Source organism: Haliotis asinina, chromosome 8 (assembly GCF_037392515.1).
Source record: "Haliotis asinina isolate JCU_RB_2024 chromosome 8, JCU_Hal_asi_v2, whole genome shotgun sequence".
Classification (NCBI taxonomy): Eukaryota; Metazoa; Mollusca; class Gastropoda; order Lepetellida; family Haliotidae; genus Haliotis; species Haliotis asinina.
The window spans coordinates 21,064,623-21,087,047 of record NC_090287.1 but is presented as its reverse complement, the minus strand read 5'-3'; the positions used below and the strand labels follow the sequence as shown (position 1 = coordinate 21,087,047).

At 37.3% G+C, this 22,425-nt stretch overlaps 1 protein-coding gene across 1 annotated transcript in view; it reads left to right on the top strand.

Moving 5' to 3' along the window:
- The first annotated feature begins 5,515 nt into the window (after nucleotides 1-5,515).
- The window catches only part of LOC137294368 (vacuolar protein sorting-associated protein 54-like), a 35,695-nt gene continuing 18,785 nt past the window's right edge, over nucleotides 5,516-22,425 (top strand). Inside the window, exons 1-5 of the mRNA XM_067825372.1 lie at nucleotides 5,516-5,909; nucleotides 11,998-12,281; nucleotides 14,341-14,434; nucleotides 15,065-15,099; nucleotides 21,619-21,750. Of these exons, the coding sequence (XP_067681473.1) occupies nucleotides 5,654-5,909; nucleotides 11,998-12,281; nucleotides 14,341-14,434; nucleotides 15,065-15,099; nucleotides 21,619-21,750 (801 nt within the window). The 5' untranslated portion in view covers nucleotides 5,516-5,653. The remainder of the gene's footprint in view (nucleotides 5,910-11,997; nucleotides 12,282-14,340; nucleotides 14,435-15,064; nucleotides 15,100-21,618; nucleotides 21,751-22,425) is intronic.

The window sequence follows — 22,425 nt, the reverse complement described above, 5'->3', positions numbered from 1 at the left end:
GGGCAATGTCAGACCTGTCCAAGTTTGCGCGCAGAAGCTGATTGACAGATGATCGACAGTAACAACCAACATATTTTTGCGACGTGCCTGTGTACTCAGTAAACCCTTGGTTCGGACATACATGGACTAATATATTGGTAGTGCGCGCGCCCTGCATGTTCTGATTCAAATAATTCATCGCGAGAATAAGGTCTATTGATTTGTATTCCTATATAACCTTTCACATTTTATGACCACCATAACTCTTGCAGTAATTACTAGTTCAACGGCTGTGACAACGGCCCTGATTCGCTTAGGCCCATCGTATGAATGTATGAACACGTGGACGTGCATATTCAATATTTATAGCATGTACAGATAGACAATTGAGATCCCGATCATGTAGATTAACATAATAAAAAAACAATCATAGTAGGTAGTGCGTACGTAAGGGGTATACATTTCTATAATGCATTGACTAAACCCTTGAGTAAGATGTACAAATTCATCATCATCACTGTGGTAAGTACGAGTGACGCATGTCCGCCTTGAAATCATAAATAAATAAACAAACAAACAAGAACAAAAAACCCCAATAGGAGAACAACCGGGAAATGTGTCCGTCTGTGTGGCATATGCTATATGTCGTTGTCTTGCTTATTCATCAACATGCCAATTATATATGAAGACTCACAGTAAACAATTCAGTTCGGTGTTGGCGTAAGCAGCAATACCCTTTAGTGTAAAATGACACGCAATGAACGGCACCCAGCAGGACACCCAATTTACAATGAGCGGCCTACATGCTGCTGTAGACAATTTCTTCCCCTCAAAAGAACACAGAGAAGTGGTACTCACGAATGAATAATGCTTTTATGCTTGGTAAGTGAGTGAGTGAGTTTAGTTTTACGCCCATTCAGCAATATTTCAGCTACATGGCGGCAGTCTGTAAATAATCGAGTCTGGACCAGACAATCCAGTGATCAACAACATGAGCATCAATCTGCGCAATCGGGAACCGATGACATGTGCCAACCAAGTCAGCAAGCCTGACCACCCGATCTCGTTAATCGCCTCTAACGACAAGCATAGTCGCCTTTTATGGCAAGCTTGGTTTGCTGAGGGCCTATTCCACCCTGGGACCTTCCCGGGTTTCCTTGGTCAGTGTTGGAATGAAAAGGTCGGCTACCTCTCTGACCTATCACCACTGGCTACTCAATATTTTCAGGAACACGATGTTTCGAATTAATTTCTTACTTGGTCATCGCGTGAATGAAAAAAAAACCCCAAGAACTATAGAACAGGGAGCTATATAAGTCCAGCAACAGTGACCAGAAAACAACAAGAAATCTTGTAGGTAGCTTTCACTCCATTTGTGTGTTATAATTAGTAGTGAGTTAATAACCTTACAAAGCGGGTTCCTAATAAGTTCCCAAATTTTTGTTTATCGTGTCATATATGAAAAGTCGGTTAGTGTTAATAGTTTAGTATGGTGTCATTCCTCTATCCCCTGTCACCCTTGCCCCTTGATTTTACAAGCCACTAACTAGTACCGCCAACCCCTCGCCATGTTTGGTATATGTTGGTCAGTACATAAAACAGCCCTTAGGAACATGTGAAATACTCTGATTGTCTGAATGTGAGGGACTGTTGTTTTACGCCACAAATACCGGTAGTCCACATTGTATCATTTATATGACAGGAGAGGTACCTGATATAAGTTCTAATCGAGATGGACTAAACAAGCAGGTGGTTAATGCCACGAGCAGCGATCAACGTCGCTGGCTAGGCAGAGAAGCCATTGACATGATCTATAAAATTCATAGACGTGTATATTGTGTCTTCTTTGCCGACAGTCGCCCTGACGTGCCCAAGAGCAGCACGAGAACAAAGACGAGGGTCATCTCTTTGAATAAAACCCGTGCACAGTTGATGCTTTCATATTACTATGACATATGACGGGATGAGTGCGTATTGTTTTATACCGCTTTTTAGCAATATTCCAGCAATATCACGTGCAGCAGTGGCATAACAGAAATGACACATTGTACCCATGGAATCGAACCCGGTTCATCGGCGGTGATAAGCGAACGCTTTAACCACTATAGGCTATCCAATGGCTCTCTATGGCAGGGAGTTAGCTGACGTGTAAGTGTTTGGTTTAATACGGCGCTGTCTGCAGTACAACAGACACAGTCAAACCACGACATCCGTCAACATTAGTCGCTATATAACCCTAATTATCTGTCATGTGCATTTCGTTTTGTAATGTGGAGTACATATCTATATTGTCTAAATTTGTTTGCATCTTGATCGTATAAGGCGGCAAAGTGGATCAGTAATTAGCTTCAGTGACTGCATTTCATGTCCTCGTACACGTACGACGGGAATCGGTGCTCATGATATCAATCACTGGAATCGATTGTTTACCCAAGTAGACACTGACACAAATTCCGAAATAAGAAACATATGAAAAGGGGAATTTGGGGTAAATATTTTCTTTAGTTTCTGAAAGTCAAATGATCCTAACGGCTTCTATGTGTAATTAAATATTTAGAAATATGTTCAGCGCATAACTATACAACAGATTTAATCTGTGGACCATATCATCATACCAGATCATATCAAGAGATATTCATTCATTCCCTTCAGGAGAAATTCATTTCATATCACCTTTTTGTTTCAGTTCTTGTCACGGGGTCTCAAGTGTTATGATAGCGTTGTACACTACACGACCTATATGTACATTACTGACGCTCAATGAAAACACCTAACCAGTTTACACACACGAAATCACATCTAGTTTTGCGCTCAAATCCGTTAAGAACAAATCCATTCGAACCTACAAGACAAAATTGTTGCCTTTGGCTTATCCCATACTGAACTACTAAGAAGAACTAAATGTGTTTGGTGTGTGTGTGGCCAGTTTGCCAATATCACAATCGAATGTGCGCTGTAAAGTCTTTCCGTATGTAACGTACATATCTATACCTGCATTCTTTTGAATTTATTCAAGCAAAGAGTCTTTGTTGTCTCTATTATTTGTCCCATTCAGAAAGGTTTATCAGGACATACACGCGAGGTATTGTGTAAGAGGACGTATATCATTAACACCCACATAAACCTTCCCTTGAATTTTTGCAATGTCAGCAAATTACAATATAACACACGTGGGTTGGTTGGTTGGGTTCGTTGAGAGTGTAGAAGCGTTTTCTCATGCGCATGTATATGTACCCACGTAGAACGTTTGATAACAGAGGGCACGTTACTTTAAACGCCCACCTTACAACACATGACCTTCACCTTTCAGACAGCCGCTTTATATTAGACTACTCCGCGTAGCAGCCACGACGTATGTGGTGATTCATAACCTACATATGCTACATAGATATGACCCCGTTGAGAAGAAGAAAATATTTTAATACATGCTTAGCCATTTGTGAATATTGTTTGCACTGGAACCTTTAGTCCACACCCTGTTGTTACGGAAACGGCGTCATTCAGAAGAGCCTTTTTTAACAACCGTTGCTTTTTTTAAGAATGAAGAGGGCTTTGCGTTCTATTTCTATCCAAGATGGTCAATTCAGTTTTCTTTAAATCATGGCGATTTCACAGAGACGGTTCGCTTTGGATTAATACTGTCAATATTGAACATACAAATCTATATAAAGGAGTGAACGTTGTTTTAAACAGTTTTAAACCATTTCAGTATGACAGCGGAGGACACAACAAACAGGCTTTATGCATGGTTCTCAACTGGAGAATCGAACCCCGCTCTTCAGTTTGAGGACTAGGCTAACAGCTAGGCTACGCCACAGCCCCAATACCGATATGGGTATGGAGAAGGCACGTAACAAGAGAAACTATCGATAATTTCAAATGAAACATCAGACATTGCACTGTACGTTAAGAAATATATACATACACGACACACGTACACTGCATCATACATACATAATGCTGAAATGGAATTCTCAGTCAACGCCTATATATGTCTATGACGTAAACATAAACAGTTCGATAAAAACACTACCTTGAAACAATGTTGCCAAAGAATATCTTATTTTTTAAAATCTGTAATCTCCCCTTGAGCCCGGAGGTGATCTATTGTCTCACAGTTCCTGAACCTATTATTTGTTCTCCTGCCCAGTCATCCCTGCAGTGCTGAAGCCCTAAATGAAGCAAGTCTGTATTTCCAAGGTTGAAGTTCTGAATCTCCCAGTGGCACTCAGTTTCAGCGCACCAGGGATTAATTAATCTGCGAATGATGCACTATATCTCTACACACAAGAAAAGACATCCACCGGTGCACACCCAACAGTCTTTCTTATATGTCCGCAAATTACCACCCACATTAATGTTTTCCGTGGCTGTAGAATGTGGATCAGAGCTGTATCACCTACAACCTGTTGCGTTGATTTGTGTAAAGAAACAGCTATCGATTAGGTTTTGGCAGATTTTACTGGTGCGTCTGTCATTATTCACGGGTCTTTCTGATATGGCAAAGTTGTTTTACTGCTATATTGAAATGAGCTATTGTAAACGCAAGTTTCCACGATTACAACAATCAAACGGCATATTGTTTGTTTATTGCCAATAACCATTTTGAAAAGGCACTTTTCGTTTACATCACTACTGTTACATAGTGAACTGAGCGTCCAGAGTCGGTGGTTTGTTTTAACAGACCCATTGATAATGCCATATTTGAAAGAGTCTATTGTGAGTCAAATTTAAAACTCTAACAGATTCTTTCCATTTATTTGAATGAATTATTACACAAGTAAGGAACTTTTGTTAGTTGTGTGTTTTTATATTGATATACGAATCGCATTGTATTTGAACATCCGGGTTAGAATTAGTCTTCAACAACCCATGGTTGTCGTAATCACTGAATTGTCTGGTCCAGATTTAGAGACCACTGATATAGCTGTAATACTGCTGAGTGTGGCCTTAAATGACAAACAAAAATATCTTTGTATTTGGGTGGTAGTCCTTTTCGTGAAGAAAACAAGAAAGTTGAAACGCAGGTAACACTTTCTTAATTGGCATGTTTTAAATAGACGTGGATAATAAACTAGAATCTAGCCCTCTCTCTAGAATGGCTTGTAAAAGATGTTTTTCTTTATCATGAAAATGTTATCAATTTCTTTTAGATTGTAAGAATCATTATCAGGAGTAGTGCGCCCTGATTGTAACGTTATTGGATCTTATTATTTGTTTTATATTCAATGCACTTGAAAAATAATATTCATCCAAAATATATCCTCAATTTGTACACCTATGAATATGTCAACTTGATGCATATGTTTTAAAGTATTTATTTATCTATTTGAAACTATTTTGAACTTTTCGTTCAATGACATAATGGCAGTTCAAACGCACTATTATAAAAGTTTCAACTGAGATTTGAGGCATCTGAAGTGACGGGTTTGACTTTTGTTACTTTTTCAGATCTGTTATGTGACATAATGTTTATGTGACAATCGGCCTATACTTGTCGCTGAACGACCTTCACCTGCCACGTTCCATAACTGTGGCATTATGGGAAAGCAACATGGCGACAGATTGTGACTTCCGATGCATATTTCATCGATACACCGGTGTATAGAAGGCGACAGACGCCTTACAGATTGCTATAGAGTTGTTGATGTAAAATTTTAGTCAAACAAAGACGATGTCCACAAAACATGAAGTTCAAAAGGCACAAGTTTCTTGGAAAAAATGTGTTTTTTGTCGTGAAGTGATTGTTTTCAAATCACCCCGAGAATTTTGTCAACACCTTCGTGATTTCCACTGCTCCAAAGAGGGAGGATCGTATGTGTGTCGTTACGGTATGAATGGTGTATGTCCTTCGCTTCCTTTGGAGGGTGTAAGTGACAGAGACTATGAGGATCACGTCGCCAGAGATCATGTTTATAGTGGGGACACAGGTAATGTCAGCTGATCATGACAAGGGAGATATGTAATTATGTTGAAGTGTCAGTCAGATTATGAATAAGTATATTGTTTCATGGAGGCTGATAGTTGTTTTGATCCAGTTTCATTGCAGTTAAGTATCACAAAACGTCCATTAATGATTCATCTGTTTTGACTTTCATTACAAGCACTGTAAACAAGATACAAAACGAAAAGGAATATTTTGAAAATTCCTAATCTGCTTGTAGGCCTAGTTGTTCTTGTCATGTTTTTAATTTGCAGTAGAATAATGTGATACATATTGCATCTTCTAAACATATCTTTGAAACAGTGCTCATAATAGTTAAGTGACTAGTCACTGAAACGGGATATCTAGTTGTCGTTGTTTACATGTTAGTTTAGGAAAATAATGATGCTCTTGCAAAAGTGAAGTTACAAACAGGACAACTTATTTGGTAATTTTCTTATTAAACAGTAACCAATTACATAGCCAAAGACTTTCTACTGTCTGCGCCTAAAGAGGAACAGATCATGATTCATGTATGAGACACAAATCATTATCAGTAAGTTACCTCATTATGACCATATTATTTCCAGGATTCGAGCTATTGTTGAGGTTTGGTGATTTAAATTGAAAAAAGTGCCCATTGGACTTGATACTTCAACTTTAGGGTAATTTGTCATGGTTATTTCAAGGATATCTTGACATACATCACAGATCTCTCTCTGTCTCTCCCTCACAGAGAGAGAAGAGAAAGAGAAAATAATGCTTCCATGCCATTTCATATGTAGCTATTCATGTTAACTATGGTAACTTATGTGACTAACAAGGATGAAGAGTACATCATACCTTGACATCATGGTCATTACACTTTCACTAAATATAAGGTTTATTTTGTTTGTGCTTTATTTATAATTTGAACATTGTCACTATTAGCACAATCAGTTCAGTATAAATATAGGGTAATCAGTTACTTCAGTTTCATATTCTCTGTTGTCATTTAGCATTGAAATACACTCATTTAGTCGATCACCATCATGTTTTCAGCGAAAACTGCATTTCACACAGACTTTGAATATTGAGGAAACATCTGTAATTTGCAACCAAGCAAATATATATATTAATTGGGTTTATCAATTTCATTTATAATTCTTTTTCTGTAATTTATGCACTTCCATGACAATCTCTGTAAAAGAAACTTTGCAAACCCCCTGGGAAGTATTGCTGTACAATCTGTGAAATCTGTTAGTGTTGCACGTTTTAGAAAGTACTGTTCAGTCAGTTTTCACATTTTGAATCAAGAACTTAAACAAAATGTATTTTGGAGCAGGGTCCATATAGGCAAAGATTTTGCATTTTGATTAGCTAATGTTGATCTCTTGTCTGTAATTTCATTGGTGGCTTATAAGGTTTTTCAGACACAATCTGTAGAGGGATGTCCTTATCCTCGATATCTCTGGTGTATATGTTTTGATAAATCTCCACTATACCATGGATGCATCTACAGCTTGGGCCGATAATTTTATTACCTCCCTTTCTCACTCCTCTGCATGATTTGTGTTTCCAAGTTTAATTGGTTAGGTAATTAAAAAAGCGGAAGTGAGTTGTGATTGGTACGTTCAACTTCCAGCATAGACACCTGATTGGATAAAAACCCAGTGAAGGGGATAATAAAAGTATGGGGCTGAGCGGTAGATGCGTCCAGGATATAATCGAGATTTATCGGAACGTATACCCAGGAGATATCAAGGATCTGTTTTGTTTTGGTACACAGAGACATAAGATTTTGATTTAATGAAGTTGGCTTCCATGGTGATGCAAATGCCACATCACCTGTTTCCAAGATAGTGGTATTGAAACCTCTGACTGAATAATCAGTATCACTTCCTTTCCACACTGATAGTAGGATGTCTTGAGAGTAGCATCTAATCATGCAGTCAAACCTGATTGATGAAAATGATTCCATTAATAAGTCTTATTCTGCCTGTTTGCCAAATGCTTCACAAACTTATATGCTGAACATTGTTACAGCTAAATGCAGTGAAGTGGTTTCATTAATTAGAGATCATGGTGTGTGGGGAATCACTTTGCAAGTACAGGCCAGATATGATATTGACATCAATACATGTATACACAACATTATGACATACATCATGTACATGTAATAAACTTGCAGGTTACCAACCATGCATGGCTAAGCTTTGTGCTGTTAGTTATTACTGATTTCTTCATCTTGATGAGTGAAGAACAGTGATAAGAGTGTAATCTACATTGAAATGCTGCTATATGCAGTAAACAAGAATCTGTTAATGTTATCCATAAAGTTGTATGCTTCATTATTCATACAGAACAAACTTTATGAATAACAACGTCTTTCATTCACGAGAGACACATTTTGGTACAGATTCTTGAACCATTGTCAAGCATAAGAGCATTTTATGCTTGACAGTGGTACAGGAATCTGTATCGAAACATCACTCTCATGAATAAAAGACGTTATTATTCATTAAGTTTGTTCAATATTGTACTTCCCAACTTCTAAAATGCAATTGAAAGAGGTTATTGACTTTTACTCTTCCTGTTAAGAAGCCATGTTAGAGTTGATCTGAGCTACCAATACTGTATTGTAAGGATAGATGGACTGGGTAGTAGGCTCTTCAGCTTGGTGATTTCATGACATCCTGATGGTGTGGACTGGTGCTCATGACATCAATCACTGGGTTAGACCAGACCTGATTAATTGCATACCCCCTCATACAGTTTGAATAGTTCAGTGTTGAACACAATGTATTCACACATCTATACATTATCATTATCCTCTCTTTGTGTTATGATATCTCAAAAAAATCATTATAATAGCATCATTGATTTCTTTCAAGGACCCCAGACATGTAGGTAGTGGTTGTGGTGATATAGAATAATGAGGAAGCAAGCCATCTGGAAGACATCATGTTGCATATATTTCTGACCAGTACATCAATACTAAATATTTAATATGAAATATTACATACCATGCAATAAAGTTATTGTTAATTTATTGTTTCAAAAGCTGGTATAAACAACAGCTGTGGTAGCTGCAGGCACAGTTATTCACAATAGGCTGTTGTTATGGTCAAGAAAATTATAATAGTATGTTTATCACCAGGATTATTTGCTCATGACACTGTTTTGTCATATTCATAATGAGACCGTTGGTCCATAAATTCATGTTAAGAAGTTAGCAAACAAATGAGTTGATTACTGAAAATGGCAATGTTTGTGTATTGTTTGTATTCGTGTTCCCAACTTGCTCGTCATATTTTGTGAATCAAACTATCAAAGGCAGCTGTAGTCGTGGTAATGCAAATTATTATTATCTTCCAAATTTGTGTATATATCCATATGTATGTATATGTATTAGTGAAAATATTATTGTTTTCACACATTGAATATCTATATTTTAAAAATATACTCTTTTTTTGGTTTAAGTACAGTCCTATTGTCTGTCTTGTTTTGCAGACTTTTGTCATCAGAAAACATAAAGGCTGATGGGGGAAAAAATCACCAGTCAAAGCAAATCCCAAATGTGTTTTTCAAAGGAATTGTTTTTCAAATTCACACTTGCTGCAGTGCTCACAGCACTGATTTCTAACTCAGATATTGTTAGATATTTGACTTTAAAGTGTTTGAGAACTGATACTAGTGTTTAAGTGTCCAACAAACTGGTTTGCTTAGTCAAAGTTTCGGTCCCATATATTTTAAGATTAGGATGATATTTTGGAGAAGGGAAAGTTTATTTATTTATTTTTTTCTTATCATTGCAAAAAATACAAGCTGTGGATCTGTAAAACAAGAAATATAATTGGTATTACCTAAGGTAATATTAATGTTGAGTGAACATGATGGAATAAATTTTTAGTATAAGCAGGAAGTGTACTCATTGTGCAGGTTCACATCTTTCACACTGTATGTTAGGAAGGACGTATGGTTTCGTTTATGTCATGTTGTAAATTGAAGCTCAAACATTTGCTGTTTGATTTCCTAAGTAATTACATGTGTTTCATCTAATTACTGACAAGATTCCTAAAGATGTTTCCTTTGTGATAACAGCCACACTAAACCAAGGCACTTTTTTTTTTGATACCACATACATTGTATTTGAAATACCACCATGCTCTTAGGGTATTGGCATTTGGTTACTTAGTAAGTGAAGGCAAAATTAAAAACAATAACTTAATTCCTGTCGCACAGTACAAAATCACAAAATCAAGTTTCGGGAGAATATTTTATTTGCAACCATTGTACATGCTGTAGAAATCCATATTTAGAAACCATGCTTTACCCAAAGATGATAGAAACATTCATGATCCAACATTTGACTCCTCTGTTTGAAATGAAGCCATAAAGAATTGGGTTAGAATTTATCTGTTCCTTCCCATGCTTATGATAAGATGCAACTAATAGGTTCAGGTGGTCTCTTTGCTGTCTGTCTTTGCTGATGTATTTATTAGTAGTTTTCAACTGGACTGTTGGCAAATCTGCTGGATTTGTCAGAGGGTCTGATGCTCTTCATGAATACTGGATACATAATTGATTGATACTCAACAGTGCATACCAAAGTCCCATGCATATTTTCATTAGCTTCTCAGTGTGCAAGCAGTAGTTGAATGGATCTCTTGAAATCGCCGATTCTACCAAATTGCAGTCTCTACCTTGACATATACATGATACATTATGTGTAACTAGAGGCTTACTTTGTTTGCATTTTCAAACATTACTGTATAAAAAAAACAATGATTTCACATCCAATCTGTTCAGTTGATGTCATTCAGACTACAGTATGTAATACATCATTTGTGGTAGTGACATTGACATTTTGTCATTCAGTTTGTAAATATGTGGGATGTTCATGGAGGAATGTGTCAGCATTTAGTGTCTCCGGACTAGTATATGTGAAAAGTGATTATTGGACTATCCATTATGGCATCCCTCTAAATTTGTCTTTTTGCAGTGTTTTAATGTGAAGGGGGCGTGGCCTTCTTTGAGTCTTTGAAAAATGTACTTTATGGTATTTGAATGTAGGGATAAAGTAGATGTTTAACTGTTGATGCAAGGGTTATAATTAAGACAACAACACAGGTTATTCTTAACACAGACAGACAGATTCTCAAATTCACCTGCCCAGCAGTGGGGTTAAATTTTAAGTCATTATTACTTTACAGTTCTAATTTAATTATACAAAGTAAATCAGTACTTTTTGTGGGCAGGTATGTTTTGGTCAGGTCTGGCAAGGTTTACATCTAATCAACCCTTTGATCTGGCTGAAATCTGTCTGAGTTTCATACCCTAATCATGCTGAGAAGAGGTATTGTGTAACATGACCAAAATGTCACTTTACTGATGTTTGTCCTGCAGACTCCAAATCATTCATTGTTTGGATTTCGTTTACTTGAATGTAAATTTAAACTGCAGCAGTCATATGGATTGTGTTTGAAAAATGCTGATTGTTGATAGACATAGAGACGCAGACAATGGATCTTTTAAAACAGTACTTTTCATAGGATGTTATTTAATGTTTGATTCTGAAAAACAGAAGTATCAGTATCAATCATAACCTTGATATTTACTATTGAACATGCACATGTTATATGACTTGATGCAGGTTCTGACTGGCTGCAAACTTCTGTTCAGTAAGTTGTATTTATCAATCAATGGTCTGATTAGCAAGGTCAAGTTATGTTTGTGTTTCATACAACAAATTCTATGCAGCTAGTTTCACAGTCCCTAAACCACAGTATTTTCTCTACTGCTTAGCCCTCCTAGTCTTAGCAGTGCTAAAGCCCTAAATGAAGCACGTCTGGATTTCCAGAGGTTCCAAATCTCCAATCTCACAGAGGTGCCTTTTCAATTTAACTGAGTTTATGTGTTACTTTCAGAATTATATTCAGAGACTGAGCGTTAGCCTAACAACTAGTTGTACTGTTTGAATGTTTTTAAGTGAAAACTCTTTATTCTTTGCTTTTACCCTCAGTGAAATTCTAGAGAGAGGCTGTTTTTTTCTTTTTAAGTAGAATACCTTGGTTGTGAAAATGCTGTCATTAGATAAATGTTTCTATTTACAGGAACTCGGAGTAAAAATTTAACCAGCCAATCCAGACCCAGCTCATCAACCACACCAACCAGCACTGAACCGAGTGTAGTATCCGACCAGTTTAAATGGACAGTGTACAATGCAGTGGTCAATATGCCTGCTGTTCTCAATAACCCTCGACTTGCCAGGAGGGAGACTGATTTCTTTACAAAAACGTGGGGACAGGATTTTGAAAAGCAGTCAATTCTCCCGTCACCATATATTCCAGAAATAACAGCAGAACACTTCGAGAAATATATTCATAGAACATCTGCCGTAAGTAATCTTGCTTTTCAGTATAAAATAGTTTAACTCCAATTGTCAATGGTATTATATATTTCTGTCATCAGGGTATTGTGCTTCTCAGTTAATCTGAACCATACCGTGCCTGTGGGTTTCACCAAGGTAGCATACACCTGCGTCACTTCATTCTTTCCTTCCATGTTGGCTTCATGTAGTGTATTATTGTATGGTGCAGTGGGTAACCTAGTGGTTAAAGCGCTTCTTCATCATGCAGAAAACTACTGGGTTCAATTTATCCACATGGATATGATGCGTGACACCCTTTCTCGTTTTCTGGTGTCCCTCACTGTGATATTTGCTGGAATATTACTAAAAGCGCAGTGAGAACGTACTTACTGATGCACTGTGTCCCTCACTGTGATATTGCTGGAATATTACTAAAAGCGCAGTGAGAACGTACTTACTGATGCACTGTGTCCCTTACTGTGATATTGCTGGAATATTGCTAAAAGCACAGTGAGAATGTACTTACTGATGCACTGTGTCCCTCACTGTGATATTGCAGGAATATTAATAAAAGCGCAGTGAGAACGTACTTACTGATGCACTGTGTCCCTCACTGTGATATTGCTGGAATATTACTAAAAGCGCAGTGAGAACGTACTTACTGATGCACTGTGTCCCTCACTGTGATATTGTTGGAATATTGCTAAAAGCGCAGTGAGAACGTACTTACTGATGCACTGTGTCCCTCACTGTGATATTGTTGGAATATTGCTAAAAGCGCAGTGAGAACGTACTTACTGATGCACTGTGTCCCTCACTGTGATATTGCAGGAATATTACTAAAAGTGCAGTGAGAACGTACTTACTGATGCACTGTGTCCCTCACTGTGATATTGTTGGAATATTGCTAAAAGCACAGTGAGAACGTACTTACTGATGCACTGTGTCCCTCACTGTGATATTGCTGGAACATTGCTAAAAGCAGCATGAGACTTACTTACTGATGCACTGTGTCCCTCACTGTGATATTGCTGAAAGCAGCTTGAAACCATACCTACTCACTGATGCATTTTGTTCCATGACATGATATTGCTGGTATATTGCCAAACCAGGCTCACTCACTCTCATTGAGCTTGGTGAATGCTTATGTTTTAGCATTTAAAGGGAGTTGATTAAACCTTTGCTGAGAGCTTAATTTTTCAGCATCAGCCATAATTGGTCTTACACAAAGACAAAAGTATATTCTTGATATCAAAAGAAAATGTATACTCCAGAAAACTAGCAAAGATACAGATCTTGCAGGACTGAAATGAAAAATGGACTATAAATGTAATGTGTATTCATTATGCAAATATACCAATTCTATGATGTTTTGGTGATCCTGCTACAACCCCTTTACATAATGATTTTTATACCTCAACAGATGACAAGAATGCCTGGTCTAAATATTCTTTCATTTATTATGTTTTTCTTGATTATAAGATGGAATAAGCAGTACTCATGACCAAAAAAGGAAATAAAGTTGAAAAACAACAAAACAGTTTCATCATCACATAATATATTTTGGATCACAAGCCACAAACTCCATGTATTGGAGTTCAAATGACCTGGATACAATAATGATGGCATGATCACAACATGTTCACAGTGAATTGGCACACTTCCATTTACCAAAGTTGGTTGTCCTTACAATAGCTTGCAGCAATGCATATTACATGAAGCCAATGATGTAGTGCTTTCACCTAAGTGGATGCATGAAAATATCCACAAGAGAATCCTAAATCAGGGGAATTCACAGATCAAAAAGGGCATAATAGGTCTCATTGAAAAGGTAGAAGTCAAGACTTCTACTTTTCAACTAAAGATAATGTGGCTGATAGTGCAAGATGTTGCACATGTGTACAACATGTGAAACCCTTTTCTGGTGTTCCCTACCATGGTATTGCTGGAATATTGCTAAATGTATCGTAAAACCTAACTCACTCACTGTTGGTTAGCTGATATTTCAAATGACATTATTAACATCTTGTGGACATTTGATACGAATGCATTTATTTTATTTGCATTGTTTTGCATCTATTATCAGAGACACAAGAAACATGTGCGAAACTCGCAGAAACTGTCTGAGCCACCAGCACCAAGTCCTCATGCATTCCCGTCACTGAATCTGAAGCAGCTAGGTAAGCAGCAACAGTTAGTGTTTTTGGACATGATATATTTTCAGACAGCTGTGTTTACTGTTGCTACTACAGGACTGGTTGTATGACACAGGTATTGTAAATACTTGGATGATGGCTTGTGTTTTAGATAGACTTTTCTTTCGCAGGGTCATGACCTACTTTACAATTGTACATGCTATAATCATGAAAACAGCAAATGTTCTAAAGCACCTGAAAACAAAACCCATAGCATGAGAGCATGTCATGAAATCTCTTCAACCTGCATGTTATCATACCATCATGGTATTGATTTCTGCTCAAAATATCTTCAAATGTGTTAACTGATGTATCTAATAAATATCAAAATATCTATTGCTGTAGTGTGTTGTCTAGACCTGGTGATTTATTTACAGAAAGCCCTCATACATCTGAAACACTGCTTAGTGTGTTGTTAAACAACAATCATAACATGACATCCTGTATTTCCATATTTGGTCAAAGCAGATTTTGCACCGGACTCCAGTAGACTATTTTCATTTAATTGTATTGATATAATTTTGTAAATTCCTCTCGCATCAAATGTAGCCTTAATCCTGTACTGAAGTGAATTCTTAGAAACAACCAAATTGATGTTGCTGTGTTTTTTTTCAGAAAAGAACAGAGCTGAACTAGACCAAATCCCAAAAGTAAGTATGTTTCAAATCAGGCTTAGTACACATCTCAGTTTGGACATTGGTAGTCGGAATGACATCAGTGATATGATTGTTTACAGGCCACTATCATGAGTTCCGAGTTAAACATGTGTTAAGAAACCAGCAACATCGTGTGTAAGTAAAATGTGTGAGGCTGATTTCTTATGTCTCTTGTAGTGTTAATGGGTAAAGGAGCCACAAAACCTCCCTTCATCCTTTGTTCACAAAGTTAACAATTTGTTGAAATTGGCAGCCATGTTGAAAAGTCAACCCACGAAATGGATTTTATTGTCAAGGCACATGTTGCATATTTTATGGTATAAAATTGACAGATATTTTGAACAAGGTTATAACAAACACACAGATGTATCCAACTTTTTTTGTGGCACTGTGTTTCTTTGCCAACAACAATTTACATGTTTATAACAAACAGTTAATTTCTCAGCTGCCAATGTGTCATTAATCAGCCAAACTTCTGCACACGCAGAGATGATTAAAGCAACAATATCAAAATACTGACAGCAGTCCTAAACTCGATGCAGTTAAATCAGTAATATGGCTGGAGATTTAGAAGCGGATTTATTCCTTCTATAAATTGCAACAACTAGAACCAAGGAATTCGGTGTAAATAATTTCATGTATTCAGGTACCTCACAAGCAAAAGTTTCAGGCATCAATGACAAATGTGTTCAACTGATTGCTGCTGAAAAATACCCTGGCAGATATAGTGGCTGACTAAACCCACTTTGAGCACAACTATCAAACAGAGAGAGTCACCAGTCACTAGAACATATCATAATACAGAGGATATGCTTATTGAGAGGTTTATGAGGGATGTTCCAAAAGTACACTGGCTAACTATAGTCTCCATGTCTAAGATTGGAAAGCTTCCATTTTATTTGAAAGGAATCATAGAAATATTTAAAATTTCACATATGTGGGTAATGTGGTTAACGAGATATTAGTCATGACAACACATTGGGGTATAATATTTCTTTGAAAATTGCAGAAAGTGAAAAATTATTTTCTGGGTGAGGCCAACTATTTTTCGGATGCCCTTCGGGAAGCTGTAGAAAGCTAATGCTTTCTGAAAAAGGTTCAGTGCACACTTTTGTTATTTATGGTATCACATGACTTAATCACATGACTTAATTTCATGACTTGATTGAAGATGACTTTTTTATTGAGAGATATAAAACTGTACAGAGTGAAAACATTCTACAAATGATTCCATGCACATTTTGTTATTTATGGGATCACATGACCTTATAAAAAATGGCTAGCTACGCATGTTTAATGTTAGAAAGTGGTCCCATGAAGTGTGTCATAAATGTAGTTCAGTTAAGGTAATAGCAGGGTTCAATACATATGCTTGGTTTTATGCAGCTGTTAACTTTTTCACCTTTATATAACCTTTGCACTTTGACCATGGTCATTAGTATATTTTTGTTTTACTTTAGTGAATATCTTGTTTTCCAGTGTTACATGGTAGCTACTGGCTTGTTTTGAGCTGGAATGAATTTATCAATTATGCTTTGTCAACCTTGTTGGCAGTTCTACCCCAAATGTTTGTTCATCTTGTATTTGCCTTACCTAACTCTTGCCTACATTTGTATATTCTAAATAATCGTCTACATGATCTAACGATGCACACCCATGTATCAAATGAAAGTAATTAATAATTGCACCTGCTGCTAAAACGTATCGTTATTTTCTTCATGGATAAGTAACCATTGTACATTTTGTGTTGATAAGTTGTCCAGATGTAGTCAATAAGCAACAATCCATGCGTTATGTTCAGCTGTCTGGTTCAAGTTACAAATAATGTTAAAAAAAGTGATTCGCATCTTTGACCATACGTCATAGTATGAGGGTCCTGATGAATTGTACTAACTGGCGAAAAACAAATTACAAACATAGTGTGCAAATTTAGATAGCTTAATGAGAAAAACTGAACTCGAAACAGTAAAGTACTGATTATGTAAATTGGGAGTATACTCGCATTCCGAATTTCACATTTTAAAACTAAGACAAAATTTTCAAGTGGCGCTTACTCAAACTTAGCCTACTGCTGGCTTACAATTCTAGTTGTTTTGCATGTTGACTTATGGTCTTCAATCCAGTGGCTGGCTGACTTAAGACTGTGCCTTCTTTGATTGCCTCTGTGGTGTAGTGGTTAGAGTGTCCATCCAGAAGGAGAAATGTCGTGAGTTCACTCCCTGGTCACGTCCTACCAAAAGATTTTAAAATATGGTAATTGTTGGTACCTGCCTGGTGTTCGGCATTAATGGTTACAACATGGACTGGTCGGCTTGGGAGTCAGTATGATGTGTCTGAGTGGGTATTCATGCTTTTCTGTGGCATAGTATCTTGGTGAGCAATAACTATAAAACCAGATGAAGTTGGGGCCAGCCCATCAGTCGTATGTACACATGCATACATGTCATCATGTGCAAAATATTCTCCAGTACAACATTAAACCTCACCTCACCTCACCTCACCTCACCTCACCTCACCTCACCTCACCTCACCTCACCTCACCTCACCTCACCTCACCTCACCTTATTGACCATTGACTGACCCTATGAGCACACAGTCCCTTTTGTTGTGAGTGAGTGAGTTTTGTATTACACCACTTATAGCAATCTTTCTGCAATATCACTGTGGGGGACACCAGAAATGGGCTTCAATTGTACCCATGTGGGAAATGAAACCCATGTCTTCGGCATGACAAGCAAACATTTTAACAACTAATCTACCCCTCTGTCTTTCATTCTATTATGAACCATGTTTATGTAGGTCATTAAGGGCTTATGTGTAAAAGGGAATTATTCTAATGCAGATTGATGCCAAGCTCACTTTGGTCATTTTTTTTTCATGCTCATGTTAGGGTTAATTTCTGTACACAAGGGTTTAAAATTCCCATTGCCCAGGACAAGCCAATTTTCATTTTTGGTCAATCAAATAATGGTATCTTACTTGTCCGTGGACTACAAGAACTTATGGTTTCAAATTGCAAATAAACTTGAATTTCTTTTCATATCCGCTCTAGATGTAGTCATTAAATTTCACAATGATAATAAAGTAGATTTGTCTCTCTTTGCTATTCATCACTTTTGCAATAAATAGTCCAAGAAACTTCAACATTAAATACCATGTTGATTTATTCTTTCATAATTACATCATCATGATTATGTCATAACAACAAGGCAAGTGGAGACTTAGTCAGGACAAGTTACTTTCTTAAAGTCATTTGCCCTGAGGCAAGTGGCTTTTACAAAACATTTTGAACCCCTGGTACAGTGGAAAACATGGACATCGTGACCTCTCAAAGATGTGTTAGTGAATGATTCCAGGTTGTTTTCCATAATAGAAAGGAGATGTAATATTCTTGATAATCAAGGACTTGTGACTCAGGATACCCATTATTTTATTGTATAGTTTTACTAATAAGGAGTCCAATAATAACAGTTGGGACTGAAATGAAAAGGAAATGAAAAATTGTTTGTTGTTACTTTTCTTAATACTGTGTTTAGTGAGTATTAGAAGGCTGGATTACTAATGTGTTTTTACAAATGGAAACAATTAAAATATGAGCTTGATCATTCATTGATGCAAGCAAGTCATAGTTGGTTACAAAGAGATTTTTGCCAGTCTCATCATTTTTTACTAATCAGGCTTTCTCAATATAATTTTTAAATAAAATATAATTTAATCACCAAAGGAATTTTTAAATTTTAAAGTTCATGTAATTGTAGCCAAGATAGTGATTCCTTTTCATCTAAGGCTTATAATCCACTCAATGGTGATCAATGAAAATTGAATCCTTAGAATTGAGTTACATGGAAAGATGTCATGAATAATCCTTGCTTAGATGGATCAATAACAAGAACAGGCCAATTCAATTCATGGCAAGCACAACACGTCAGTGCCACCTGATGGCCATTTCATAACCTACAGTAGTTGTAGACAGACAGGCAACAGGTGGTGCATTTCATGCAATTCAATATTGCTTGTGATAAGCTGGTTTCTACACCAATGTCATTGTAAATGCTGATAAAAATAGCATGCATATTGAATACCTTTGTAGATAACCAACAGTTCACTAATATTAATGAGTTAGAAAGCTATCTGCAGGAAGATCATAGTGCTTCTGAAAGTCCTAAAGAAATTCTGAACCAATGCAAACATGGCTGCAATGTCTGTAATATTCAGAAATTTTGTGAAAGAAGTTTTGACCCTGTATCTTTCATTTATGCATGTTTAGCTAAATCCATTGCATTTGAACATCTACAGTGACATTTAAAGATCTGAGAAGTTAAGGTTTTGTCTATATGATACCCTGCCAAAAGGATGCTTACTGCTCGAAGAATCAATGAGATGTGCTGCTATATCATAGATACTGTCAGTCGCAATGACCAATTCCTAAGGACATTTTACGAGGGTTGGCTGAAAAGTTCTCAGCCTGAGTGGTTTTTCACCACCAGGTAGAGACAGGTGTTTGCCACCAATGAGGACAATCATTTAGTGAATCATAGACACAAGAACACCAAACGTACTAATAGTTTTATCTCAACTACAGCTCTTTTGGTAAACCTACCCTCTGAAATCATCAGAAATGGACAAAACTGAATACAGGGCAGTCATCAAGTACTTGCAAAAGAAAGGGATGTCTCCACTCTAGGGGATGATGCTCCTTCATTTTCCACAGTAAATAAGTGGGCTGCAGAATTTAAGCGTGGCAGATAAAGCCTTGATGATGACCCACGCTCAGGAAGGCCTTCAACAGCAACCACTCCAGAAAACATCACGCGAGTGCTCGATATGTTGATGGATGATCGACAATTGACTACTCGACATATTGCTAGTGTAGTGGGCATCTCTCATGAGAGGGTTGAGCATATTATCACCAACGAATTAGGAATGACTAAAGTTTCTGCAAGATGGGTGCCAAAGCTCTTGACAGCAGAACAGAAACGTGTCAGGTTCCAGACGTCCCTTGACAATTTGACGTCGTTTTGAAGCAGATCCCGATGATTTTGTGGCACGATTTGTAACCATAGATGAGACCTGGATACATCACTTTCAACCAGAAACAAAACTACAGTCAAAACAGTGGAAGCATCCTGATTCACCAGCTCCGAAGAAAGCCAAGTCTGTTCCTTCAGCTGGAAAGGTCTTTTGGGATTCCAGGGGTATTCTGCTCATTGTTTATCTTGAAAAAGGTCAAACTATCAACGGCAGATACTATGCTGATCTACTGAACCAGTTGCGAGAATCAATCAAAGCCAAACAACGAGGGATGATCGCTAAAGGTGTCCTCTTCCACCAAGACAATGCGCCTGTTCACAAATCGGTGGTGGCCATGTCAACAATCCGCGATTGTGGCTTTGAACTCATTGACCATCCTCCTTATTCACCTGATTTGGCTCCTTCTGACTTCCACCTGTTCCCCAAAATGAAAAAGGAACTCGCCGGTCGCCATTTTGCGAGTAATGATGACGTCATTTCCGCTGTGACTGATTTTTTTAGGGTAGCTGAAGAAGATTTCTTCCTGACCGGGATTCGGGCCTTGCAGCATCGCTGGCAAAAGTGTGTGAACTTGGAAGGGGACTATGTAGAAAAATAAATTACAAACGTGGACTTTGTAACTTTTTTTCACAGTGCGACTTAGAATTTTTCAGCCAACCCTCGTACCTGTGAGTGAATGAGTGAGAGAGTTTAGTTTTACACCGCACTCAGCAATATTACAGCTATATGGCAGCGGTCTGTAAATAATCGAGTCTGGACCAGACAATCCAGTGATCAACAACATGAGCATCGATCTGCGCAATTGGGAACCGATGACATGTGTCAACCAAGTCAGCGAGTCTGACCACCCGATCCCGTTAATCGCCTCTTATGACAAGCTGAGTCGCCATTTGTGGCAAGCATGGGTTGCTGAAGGCCTATTCTACCCCGGGACCTTCACAGGTCACATTTTACCTGTATCACGGTGAACGGTTCAGTGCAGGAAGTGTATTGTAAGCAAAAAAACATTAAAAAACATTTTATTTTGCAATTTTGTTTTGAAAAAGTAAAGTTATAGAATGAGTCAGTATAGTTTTACACTTCTTTTTGCAATATTCCATCAATATCACAGCAAGGGACACCAGAAATGAGCTTCAGACATTGTACCCATGTGGGGAATTGAACCTGGGTCTTTTGCGTGACAAGCACACGGTTTAACCACTGTTACACCCATCCGCCCCTAAAGCCATAGAATGTGAATGGTGATGAAACATTGATAATCCAGCTGGTTGTAACATTTATTTTTTCAGTAACAGCGTGTGTTTCTGCACAAATATAGATTATGAAAACTGATGTGTTCCAAAACAGTGATCTTATTAGGTAATAAAATTACCCTAGTAAAGAAGGAAATTGATTTTAACACAACTCTTGGAACACGAGTTAAAGGTTTGTGGGAAAAACTATTTGTGCTGCTGTTTTTCACTTAAGTGCTCTTTTTTGCAGTTGTTTATGATGCCAAATTTTTCACTGGAAAACCTGGATACTTTCAATTCTGTGTTTCCATGGACACAAGTGGAACAGTCCATGTCAGGAGCAGGGGAGACCAAACAATCATCTAAACTTTTGCAAGAAAGGGTGAGTATGATCTATTTTCGGCTTTTGCATGTGAAATATTTATTCATTGATTCAGTTCAGTTTACCCAAGGGCTGCACTTTATTACTGGTATAGTGGTATATCACAATACGTTTTTCAAATGATAAGTATTGCAGTAGTTGTTTTTGAAAACTGGTATACAAGGTAGAGAATGATTATCTCTATGCATTAAGATAAGTCTACACACTTTCATTCAAAACAAATGTTTATGTTCATTATTCAGTGACAAAGCTGCATACTGTAAGTGCTAAAGTTGTGTAAGATGGTCAATAAAATAACTGGCAACCTTATTTTGAGATTGAAACATGACAGATATGTTTAAGGTCTTATAATGTAGAAAATATGAATGACATGTACAATTGTCAAGCACCTCAATTACCAATATGTCTCAACACGTATTGCAATACAGGTACCTGAATCACAATGTATTGCAATACAGGTACCTGAATCACAATGTATTGCAATACAGGTACTTGAATCACAATGTATTGCAATACAGGTACCTGAATCACAATGTATTGCAATACAGTTCATTTACCAATACACAGCCCTAGCTGACACCCATAATTCCAGAGACCCTATGTTTTCTGTAAAAGCATAATGAGGTGTGTGGCCGAGCTGTTTTTGTGGTTATGTTGTCAACCACTGGATTGCCT